Here is a 12,180-nt window from a genome sequence, read left to right as displayed (position 1 = left end):
CACGTAGCCACATTTGTCTTTAAAGTGTGAGTGTGAGTGTGAATGTGTGTGTGTGTGTGTGTGTGTGTGTGTGTGCGTCTGCATCTGTGTTTTATGGTCCCAGGGGGTCAGAGGTGTTTATATGAGAGAGGTGACTCCCTTATTGCTTCCATAACCTGAGTAGATCATATGAAACCCTGTCATTTACAGTGAATGGGAGCATCTGGTGAGCCGTAAATGTAATGTAATGAAATGAAATGAAAGCCCATATGGCTGTACGCACAGCCTCCCGTTCGACCGATCGAGTGACTGCCCGAGTCAGATCACAGCCAGGCTTGGCGAGGACAGAAACCAAGAGAGACATACGTTATAAAAGTATGTTGGCTTTTAGTCTGGGGCTGTTTTTATGGTTTGGGTCAAGCCACTTGCTGCAAATTAAGGCAAACCTTAATGCCACAGCTAATGATATTTTAGATTACAGTGTGCTTCGGATTTTGTAGCAACAATTTGGAGATGGCCCTTTCCTGTTTCAACATGACGTTGACTCCCATTGACTCTGAGCCCGAAATGGCTCTCTGAGTTGGACCATGAGTCCCGTCACAGCCAGACGCCAGGCTGCCTCACCCACCTTCTCCACTGCTGCTCTCCTTCCCACAGCCTCTGTTACTCCCCGATTCCGACCTCTTGTCCCTACCCATCAGGACCTGGTGTCACAGGGCTTCCTTCATCGCTTCCCCCTCCGTCTGTTACACAGCAGTGTCTTCACCACTCTTGCTGACTTCAAGGAGTCACCCAAAACTCACCTCTTTAATCTTAATGTTTGATCTAATGTTCTGTACCACCTTGTGGCTTTGCTGTATTTTATTTCTCTGGGGATCTTTTATTAATCTTGTCATGTAAAATTGTCTTTGAGTATCTTGAAAAGTGCTCTTTAAGTAAAAATGTTTTGTTATTAGACCTTTACTGGCCGCCACAGAGCCCTGAAGTCAAACTCATCGACATCCAATATGGTCGGCCAACTAATGCTTTTGTGCTTTTACGCAAGCAAATCACTGCAGTTGAATTGAATTGAAATTAAATTGAAATTGAATTGAAATTGAATTGAATTGAACTGAGATCCCTCTCTGCCAGCTAGTGTTCATCAGAGGTGAAGTGTGTGTGTGTGTGTGTGTGTGTTGATGTGTTGCTGGGAGACAAGGGGGGGGGTGTACAATGGGGACTAACTCCTTGTGATGACCAAGCAGCTTTCTCTTCCTTCAAGTCGTGAGGCCCTCTCAGCGTTTGTCTCCTCTATGATTAGCATTCCCAGGCTCGGCTGACTCCCCCCATAAATCCAATAGTGATCGTGAGCGTGAGTCATTGACTCGGTAAAGCTGCTGAACACGTCGTTATTGCTAACCCCACATACATAGGGGAGGGGGAGGGGGAGGGACACAGAGGAGGGACGGAAAAGGATAGAAAAATAAATGGGAATCATAGGGAGTTAACATGAAATTCTACTTGTTCAAGTGTGTGTAGTAGAATCAATGTTGTTGTGTTAATGATTTAGAAAGTTTTTTTTCTATAATGTAACATAAAGATATGTTTACTGAACTTCCAGTATCAAACAAGCCACGATGACTCTTAACGTCCTTGTGTTGTTGTCCTCTGCCCACAGGAACTCCACGTATTGCATGAAGGTTTCCATGTCTCTGACCGTGGCAGAGAATGACACTAACCTGTGCTACAACTCCAACATGAGAAGAACTGAGAAAGCTGAGCTCAGCAAGAGTAAAGACATCCTCTGTCCTGACATAGATGACTATGTTGAAGCTGGCAAAGAGCCAGACATCACCTGGTACAAGGTGGGCTAGCTATCTGATTGTGATTAAGTCTTTTTGTTGTATCTTGAATACTACTATTATCTGTAATACTGTAAGCCTAGAGAGGATTGTGCGTTTGGTTGTGTGTGTGTGTGTGTGTGTGTGTGTGTGTGTGTGTGTGTGTGTGTGTGTGTGTGTGTGTGTGTGTGTGCGTGCGCGTGTGTGTGCGTGTGCGTGTGTGTGTCTTTCCACAGCTAATCTCTCAAACTACTGGATCAACCTAATAATTTTTATGCAAATCTATGCCTGTATGCTGAAAAACCTCTTATGGTTGCTGTGATTCACAATCTTTTAAAAACCTACTTCATTAACTGTTTTATATCATCGTTGACTGCTGCCTCCTAACTCCTCTTCACTGTCCTGTAGGGCCCCCAAGTGATCAACGCTGCGAAAGTGATGCTGTGAATGCAAAAGGCATTTCCAGTAACCAGCTCAGCTAAAAACAAGCATTTCCTAGTCTGTTGCAGGCCACATTTTGGTCTTTGTCATGACTCAGAAACTGACATCCATAGAAAACTGTAGTATGTAATGATCCACTAAAGTCACACAAAATATATGAATAAATGCATTTTGCATTGAACACTGATTTAACATTGAAAGTATTTATTTTTTTTATTTAACTGTTATATACAACAAGTTTATGACATCTTGTGTCTAAAATCTAAAAGGTCTAAAACTACAAACATGCCAGGGGGACCAAAAGCTGTAATACGAACATTTAAAAAAATAGTAAATAATTAAATAAACCTCCTGTAAAGCTAACAGTGGGTATAGCTTTAGGTTAGATTATGGTTAAGTGTAGCAGAGACTGCCTGGCAGTGATCTGTACTCTAATGAGTGCACTTTTCTAGTCTGTTATGTGTTATGGCAAAGTAATAAGGCCCGAGTCTGTGATTGTACAACTGAGAAATATTCTTGAATGGTTCATTGGTTTGTTTTCATCTAATTTTTTGGCTGTTTATATATAAAAGCCTTGTTGGAAATGTGGTTCTGGATCACTTAGACACATTATGTATAGATTGCAATGAATTACACGATGAATGAGAGCAAGGACTGAGCAGAGGGCAGCCACAAAGATGGCTTTCATAGTGAACGTAGAACTTGTACGAGGAAAACATTGTGCAATGTCATTCTCTGCCCTGCGGAATGAGTGGATGTCCTCCAAATGCTCCTTGTCCCTGATCTTTATTCAGCATGCACCTTCCCCTCTGTCACCTGGCCTTGCCTTTCCCAGGTCAAGCACGGCCTGCGGACAACAAAGTGCATCCCGGAGAAGGGCTCAGGCCACACTAATCACAGGCAGATCAGCAGTAGATTAGCTGGCCGGGCTCAACCTCTAGGTTTTTCCAGAATTCAATTATGGTCTGGGTAATGACTGGGAGTGCTGGAACCCAGAGTTATTTGGACCACTGTGGAGCCACAGTGATTGAATTCGAAGGTTGCCGGGAGCAATGGTGGAATAGAATCCGCCGAGCCATCGTTGTCCCTGCCAGAGCACAGAGGGGCTGGAGAGAGTATCATGTCATGGAGTCACTCATTGTGCCTGCACACACACATATACCCACACACATGCACGGACGCAGCGCAAACACACTTATTCTGCCAGCAGAGACCACTGTAAATAACATTCGCTGTCCTCTGTGGCTCTACAGGAGTATTGAATGGAGAATATTAAGTTCAGTGCAATAAATCTTGATCAGATAAATAGGATAATGGCCAAGTGTTATCATTTGAATGTATGGAGTTTTTATGTATTGAGTGCCAAGCTATGCACCCCCCCTCCGCTCCATCTACTTTCCTAACTTGCTCAGTGACTTTTGAACGCTTTTGTGTCCAGCTCAGACCACTTGAAATCTCGTGGATCTAATTCATTTTGAAGCGAAGTGAAGGTCTTTTATTTAAAATTCATAGCTTGAGGCTTGGCCAGAGTATTTCATTCGTGACCATGTGCAGTACACAGTACGTCTCCATCAGTCTACCGCCAGCCGTTTTACATTTCTCTCCTCAAATGATTCATCAATAGTAAGCTTTGGGTAGATGTTCTGAGTTTGACCTTCCCGTCCTTCTCTAATGTGCAGGAGTGCCGTCCAAAGCAGTGGCGTGCCAGTATCATCCAGAAGAGAGACATTCTGTCTATCCAGGAGGTAAAGGAAGATGACATTGGGAATTACACCTGTGAAATCCAGTTTGGTGGCTTTTTGGTCAGAAGGACGACTGAGCTCAGAGTAACTGGTAAGTCTTCTTGAGAATCAAAAAAGTTTAGATTTTAGAAATTAGAAAAATACTTTTTTGTATATATGGAGGGGCAAGGAGATGTCTGTTTGACAAATTAGTAGATTATGTTGGTGGTATGAGAAGAGTAGCAGTTGTAATAGACAAAGGCACTTGAAGAAAAGGAATGGATGGTAACAAACTCACACACACACACACACACACACACACACACACACCACAGAGCACTGCAGCGATGTCCTGCTGCTTTGTTAATTGCTGGGGGAGGTTGAATGCTGTGGCCTGGCCTCTATCCCTTCTTCTAACTCAGCATTTTCCAGCCAACCAGGCAGTGTTGAAATATTTAAGGCTATAGGCTAAACCCCTTCACACAGAGAGCTAAAGAGCCAGGACCAAGGTCAAGAGATTTACAGTTCGCTCACTCTGCTCTCTCGGTTTCTATCCATTTCGCCCCCTTTCTCTTTGCCTTGCAAAGCTGCAAGGCGAGCACATGACAAATAAACGCATTCATTTGTGCATTCCCCAGGGGACGACAGGGTGAGACATGGGGATCGGGTGCTCTGAGCCCGTGTGTCTCGCGAGGTCAACTGCTTAGATTAGGGTTGATGAAAAGGTCAGATCCAGTTTTTTCCTCTCCCTTTCCTTCTCTCACACCAGTATAGATAGTCCCACCATTATGTTCTAGTGTGTGCATCTGTTGGATGCCGTCTATTATTCTGTGTCCTCGAGGGCCACAACATACAAATTAAAGATTGAAACTGTGGTCGTATTGTACTCGGTGATGCTGGAGTAAATGAATAAGCAATGCTTGACCTCCAATTTGTAATAATCATATGGTAATCACCAGAATTTAAAGAAATAGATGAGTGTTTACATTTTCAGGGAAGACAAAAGCTTTCCACATATATTTTCAGTGGATTCACACTTCGCTACAGCCCTGGTGGGTGTATGTTTGTATATTGGTTTTTAGTACAGCATTACATTACAACTTTTTTTTTTTTTTTACATCTTTATGACAGTTTTACAAATTTAAACAAGCTGCTATGATGTTTGTGTATATCTTTTACTAGATAATTCAGCAAAGCTCTATTATCTACCAACGTGTGCGTGTATGATGTTAGACCACACAGAGGAAATGTTGGCTTTTGATTAGTATCTTGTTTGCTGTTTATTTGTTTGGCTGGTCATTGCTCTTGTGTGATATGAGGGAGATAGCAGTGTGAGATACACAGGCTATTTGCTATCTAGCAAACAGGAAGATACACACCTTAACCTCGGCATGGTGTACTATTGGATGACGCTAAAATGTGATCCTGGAGATGTGGCTTCCAGATTGGCTGCTCTTGTGATTGATGGACTAACATTTTATCCTCAGTGGGGCTCAATAAATATGAGGCAGATAGGAGGCAGATACACTAGATTTCATTTTATCACCGTACAGTGCTCAGTGTTCCCATGATTCCCTGTAAAATACCTGAATTATGAATTCCTTAGGTAACATGCATGGGCAACATATCACCAATGCACAGTATGAGAGGCCACCAGCTGTAGGTCCATTTCAGCTCCAGTCCACAGTTTAAAGGGTCAGTTCACCAAATTCAGAGAAAGCATGTCTTCCTTCCTCTCCATGTATTGTTTCATTTGTCCATGTTTCACCCATGTCACCCATTACAATGGGTGAAAAGCAGCAGTGAAAAATTCCCTTCAAATAATTCAGTAGCAATGTGCTTTTTCAGGGACAGGCCTTGTCGAAAACTTTCTTTAACCTTCGGTAGAACATTTTTCTCAATGAAACCTGTTGAAAGTGAAGTCTGTGGACTTCGATGGCATTGTTTTCTAGAAGGACATATACCTGTTGTGCTGTTATTCTTTGAACAATACCAATCCCTAAATCCCTGTCCCAACTCAAATGACAATCTGCATGGCTAGTGCTATTAAGAATACCTGGGAAAATATGCTTGCTTGCTTATTTATTTATTTATTTATTTGATTCAGGTGGGGTTTTTTGTTGCTCTGTATTTGTTGACATTGTTGTGAATATGTGTTTGATGTATTCGATGTGTGCGATTATGTCCTATACGGTTTGTATGTTTGCCAAGTGAATCCCATGCTGGCTATGCGCTGTATGTACTTTGGCTTTATCCTTGTGTGTTTGTTAGCCTGTCAGCATGACCTCAATGCTCTTTAATGATGTTGGCCATAAAAACTTTATTGGGTTGTAAATATACACAATTCACATTAATGATATAGAGAGGAGGAAGGAGAGAGTAGAAGGAAGGAGCGAAAGATACGTGAGGAGGCAGAAAGAAACGCTGGTAAAGTGAACGATGGGCATTTAACTGCCATTATCTTTCCATATATAAGAACTAACTGTTGCCTATATGCGATGTGAGGTAAGGCTGAACAATATTGATATTTATCATGAAATATAATTTGCTGATAATGACTGACTGATTTTTTTTCCTTCTTTTGAGGAGGCGTCCAGTAACTTAAGCAATGTTTTGTAATTAGAAATAGGCATGTACTTTGTGCAAGTCAAAAAGTGCAAACTGACCAGCTTTTGTCATTTTTGCTGTGCGATAGGCCCTAATGTGAGTTAAGAATGAACGTGGCTTAACAATAGGAAATATCACACCGAACAGCAAGCTTTGGGGTTAAATCATTCCACAGAGCAAGAGACAAATCCTGGGATTTTACTGTTGATTTTCTCTCACTATGAATCTATTTTTTATTCCAAAATTCAACATTCAATTCCAGCTTGTAAAATGACTGTGAAAACCTGTTATCAGCAGGAAATAACGATGGCTATGTAAAGAAAATGAGTTTTTAAAAAATTTTTTAACAGCATCACAATAGGGGCTTGTCTCAGCTATCGATTTTGTGTCATCAACCGTGCTGCTTCAAAGAATGTGACATGTTCTACATTATCACAGCATTTTGCCTTATTATCTTACCAGTGGGGTACCTCTGTACTACCCTGGTAAAATTAGATTAGCTCACGCTGACCATAGGCTCATTTCCTTTAATAAACCTACAACATCATCCCCTCGAGTGGGCGTGAGATTATCCACATTTTATCACATCCTGTTAAAACCGACATTGCCTGGACAGCAAGCATAAAAGGCCAAACTATGTCTTTGATCTGAGGGCTAATGTAGTTTATTTGATAGGCCAAGAGGATGAACGAGGTCATTAAGTTTAACTGATCTTAAATATAGCGCAATAGACACTGGCCTTTGCTTTGACCCTGCCTTGCTGCAAATTGTGTGTGTGCGTGTCCCTTCTGTTTTGACCCTGCTGCACTATGTAGCGGCCTCCATTAGAAGCAGTAGAGCAGCTGCTATCTGAACTGAGGTCAGTCTTGTAATAGAGGTTAACTATGGGCATAAACACAGGCTCACCCAGATCAGACTGATCCAGGGGCCCCTTAATCAAGCGCTGATGCTCCTCAGGTTAATAGAAATGTAAAAGAAACAGCGACCTCTTGCCTCATTTTATGTTCTCTTCAGTTTATGTTGGGGTGCATTTAAATGTTCTTATCTCATTCTGAGCATGTGGACATGGAGATGTGAAGCCTGTGCAGGATTGGGGCGTGTATTGAGAATAAAAACATCATTATCAACAGATGGAAGGATTTTGTTTTCTCTCTTTCCTCCGCAGACCTTCACCTCAACCTCCCCCATCTGTAAAGAGAGTGCCTTTTTGTGTACCCTTATAATTGATTCATAGCAGCAGCAGCAGCAGGTTCGCTATTTCCCAGTTCCTCTGAGGAATACAGAGTGTGGTCAGATTAGTCTACTCTTGTGTTTACCCCTTTCTGCTATCAGAGACACGAGAAGCAACGCCTCAGTCGAAACAACCCAGCTATGATTAATTGATGAGTGCATGTACAGTATGGGCAGTTCTATGTATGCCTGCTTGTGTGTTTGTGTTCTTAAAGTCATACATGCATTTCTACGACTGTCACAGTTGGGAGTTCAGTCAGCAGGGGTAAGGACCCAAATGCAGACAGGGGATGAGGCAACAGGATGACTTCAGTAAGCAATATCTTACATGCAGGAGAACTGCATGCAGCAAAATGTGTTTTTAGAAACGGCTAAATAGAAGGTTGGACAGAAACAAACGACAACATGACTTCACAACAAGTGTCTGTGATATGCCTGTTTTTTAATAGTACATCTGAATCATTTCTATTCATTCTTTTATGGTTCTCCGAGGCCTCATTCCAGCAGTGTGACGGTAATGCTACAATAGTGTAACACCAGATAAAAGCCCCGTTCAGCTCCCTCTGCGTTCTGTAGGAAGGAAAATATTATACAGTGAAAGCGGAAAAGGATAAAGAGAACCAGGGAGTGAAAGTGACTGATAACAGCAAAGGAGAGAGAGGAGAGGAGATAGAATGAATGAAAAAGATAGAGAGGTTGCTCCCCTTATATCTTATCTGTATTCCTTGCCAGTGTTTCCCAGCAGAAACAGTGTGTCCAGGACTATAAACAGACTATTATCCTAGTGTTTATCACAGTGCACATTACCGTTTGCCTCTGTCGGACTTACTGTAATGGAGTCGTTTGGTTTGATGGATGCCTCGGGCATGGGTTTCTATCTATTGCTCCCATTATATCTCTGTCTGCATCCCCTCCTGTAGAAATGTCTGTCTGCACATTCAGCATAGCCTGCAAGCATGGTGATTGAGGTTATGACCAATGTAAATGTACCATTTGGCACAGTGAATTGGAGGTGCAGAGGCTAAGAGGAAATCGAGGGGAGGAGAGGAATCATCTACCTTACATTACCTCTTGTAGAATATCCACAGTGAGAGGGGAGGCGCTTGAGCAACTGGCTTTATGTGCTGTGAATAAATATATATATGTGAAAATCAAATATTTGACTGTCACTAGTGTTTTGTTTGTTTGCTCGGGGTGTTGCTTTATTCTCTGCTCACTGTACCAGAATGTATCTTGGCTGGATTTCACATCCTCAGCAGGCACAGTTACATTTAAGATTCACCCATCAGGGCTCACAGTAACCTGACTCGCCTTTGTTTCTCTGCATGTGTGGTAGGACGACATGCACACAGTGTGAGTGGTGTGTGGGGGTTTCACAGAATAGTCAACTAGATTAGTTTAGATTTGTGCATCATTGTAGACTATAGTGTTCATCTGTGGTGTTAGAGGTGCAGTAATATAGCAGTGGCAGCAGATGTGCAGATGGAGGCGCTGTAGGTAGAAGTCTCTTCACATTAGGCATTTTGATAAAATGCATAATAATCAGAACAGTAAAGGGTGCACAACTGCTGACTGCCAAACTCTCTTTGCTGTACTATGCTAACGTTACTGTGTTAGCTCACTGAGGGAGAGCCTGTAGCGACTCTTACTTGTTCTTTGACCCAGTCCTGTACTTTGCACAATGTTGTGCACAAAAGCCGATCATGGAGTCGTGGAGATGGCCGCACACATTTGTTTAGGACTGAGATGCTGACTCTTGTATATATATATATATATATATATATATAGATATATAGATATAATCTTTAAATAAACTGAATTTAAGGTATTTAGAGAAGAAAAGACTCCCATTGTCCCTGCAGAAAGCACTCGTTGTTACAGCAGTCATACGGTATCTTCATCTCAGACATTCTTGCTGCGAGTTTAAAAATGGTTTCATTTGAGCTGCCTCTAGGTTGGTCCTGATGTCCATTAACCCCATTTTTGATGAGAACTGATCATCGTTATTGGGTGAAAAAACATGATGTATATCTCGCCATTAATCACCCACTACTTTTTGTGATAACTACTACAATGCAGCAGTCGTGAATGCCCTGGTGTGTGTGTGTGTGTGTGTTTTGTTTGTGTTAGAGAAGAAGTGCCTGTGTTTGTGTGTGTCATAAGGAGCTGAGATGTGGGGAGGTGATCCAGGACATTGTCTCATCGCTGTAAAAGGTTCCTTACAGTTCTTCTGCTACAAGGTCACCTTCAGAAGCACATGAACAATTCACAACCATATAAAATGTTACTGCCTGTGTGCACACGTGTGTGTGTGACTTTGCATGTGACTCTTTGTGATTTATTTATTTATTTATTTATTTATCATGGCGAGAGCTTGACTTTTACCTGGCCAGCTGGGCGTAATCTCACCACAGCGGATGTCAGAACTGCAGGACAGATCAGAGGAAGAAGCAGTGACACAAAGAGGGAGGACTGTGGCATCCCCTCCTCCTCCGTCTGTTCTCCTTCCTCATTTATCTGGTTAAAGGTGGATAGATGGTTGGAGAGGCAGCGATTAGTGCTGATATTATCCTAGAGAGCAGGGAGAAGAGGAACAAGTGGCTCGAGATAAGAGGTGTGGGGTGAGAAAACGAGATGGGTTTGCTCTTGACTGAAACCTTCTTCATCTCTCAGTCTATACGCTGGAGTGTTGCGTGAATACATTGCAAAACTGCTGGCCTGTTGTGGTCATGCTAAACGCTCAACCTCAGCTACATGTCCTTGGGGAGAAAGATGATAAAATCACACCTGAGATAAGTGTTAGTCCAGCAGTTGACTTTTTCTGACTCCATCTAAACACATGTATGCACCTGTGTGCACACACACATATGTCAGTCACACCCATGAGGGGCTGGTGCACACACTATAAAGGCATTTAATATCTGTGAGATGTGCGGTATAACCCGCTGTCCGTCACAAGCTAGTGTTATCGGTTCAGTATGTAGAAACTCTCATATGAGAATTATCTATGGGACGTGTAGGTCCACACTTTTAATGCCTGTAAATTTACTGAGTAGCTGAGTTACTCATGAAACGACTGCATTACCAGCGTAGGGTGGAGCAGAATGGCTCATTAGTTTAAGGTCAACTATCACTGTCATCATTAACTAATTCTCTCTTCCTCTCTCTCTGTTTCCTCTCCTCCTCACCCCTAACCTCCCCCACCCCCTTCCCTCCCCTCCCTCGTCTCTCAAGTGTTCTCCAGCTCACTTCATCACTATTCACCAGCTGTCCTCATAGACTCTAAGCAGGCCAGGGTTCACATTGTTTTAATTCAATTAAAATTGACATCAATCTGCATGTGACGAATGAAATTTACATCCCCCACAATTAATCTTGCCTGACCTACCCCACTCCACCCACGCGCACACCCTCAGTCTTGGGTTATTATCATTATCTGGGCCTATACAGCTGGTACCAGTGTGAGTGGTGAAATTAAAAGTATAATTCTGTCTGAAGTGTAGGTCAGTGACTGAACAGGGTTTTTCAGTGTCTGGCAATGCACATCTGGAAAATACGTACAGTTATGATGAAACTACAAAGAATATTTTTCTCTTTGGTTTTTGTACAGAATATATAAACAAGATATGCTGTAACATGTTAATTAGTGTGTTGGTATGCAGATTTTATAAACCTTTGGATAGAGCCAGGCTAGGTGGGACAGCTTCTTTTCAATCTTTGTGCTAAGCTAAGCTAACCCTCTCCCTGCTCCAGCCTCATTTTGAACATACAGATATGGGATTGGTATCAATTTTCTCAACCAAGTCTTGACAAGGGAGCGAACATGCTTATTTCCTTAAATGTTGAACTATTCCTTTAACGGTGTGCCCTCAGATTATACAGTATATCTGACATTCTGCTATTTCTACAGGTCACACGAAGGCTACTGTCTACTTCAATTTCCCAGAAATAATTTAAAGATATAGCACTTTGAACTCCTATTGTATGACACTGTGCTTGAGATTGAAGTTAATGTGAACTGAAATGATGAAGTCAATGATTTACATCTTCTGCAAAATGGCCTTTCTAATATTTCTTTTAAAGGTCCCATATTCTGCTCATTTTCAAGCTCATACCTGAATTTGGAGGTCTTACTAGAACAGGTTTACTCATACCAGACATGGCTGCTGCAGCTGCTCTCAGCCTCTCTCTGCACGCTCTGTTTTAGAATAACAGAACAATGTACGTGGTTTTCTCTCATCTTCAGCATCTTTGTGCGACCAGGAGCTGTTGTTAGTGGGGAAAAAACAATGGCGGACATCAAGGTGGATCCAGGAGGTTTTCAGAGGGCGGGGACAATCAGCTTGCTGAAGCGCCGGAGGAGGTTACGTGTCAACAAATCC

At 42.3% G+C, this 12,180-nt stretch overlaps 1 protein-coding gene across 1 annotated transcript in view; it reads left to right on the top strand.

Moving 5' to 3' along the window:
* il1rapl1a (interleukin 1 receptor accessory protein-like 1a) overlaps window positions 1–12,180 on the top strand; it is a 134,182-nt gene that overhangs the window by 45,500 nt on the left and 76,502 nt on the right. The window contains exons 3-4 of the mRNA XM_070837643.1: window positions 1,637–1,823; window positions 3,920–4,073. Of these exons, the coding sequence (XP_070693744.1) occupies window positions 1,637–1,823; window positions 3,920–4,073 (341 nt within the window). The remainder of the gene's footprint in view (window positions 1–1,636; window positions 1,824–3,919; window positions 4,074–12,180) is intronic.

Source organism: Pempheris klunzingeri, chromosome 10 (assembly GCF_042242105.1).
Source record: "Pempheris klunzingeri isolate RE-2024b chromosome 10, fPemKlu1.hap1, whole genome shotgun sequence".
NCBI lineage: Eukaryota > Metazoa > Chordata > Actinopteri > Acropomatiformes > Pempheridae > Pempheris > Pempheris klunzingeri.
The sequence above is the reverse complement of the archived record's forward strand: the minus strand, read 5'-3'. Positions and strand labels throughout refer to the sequence as shown.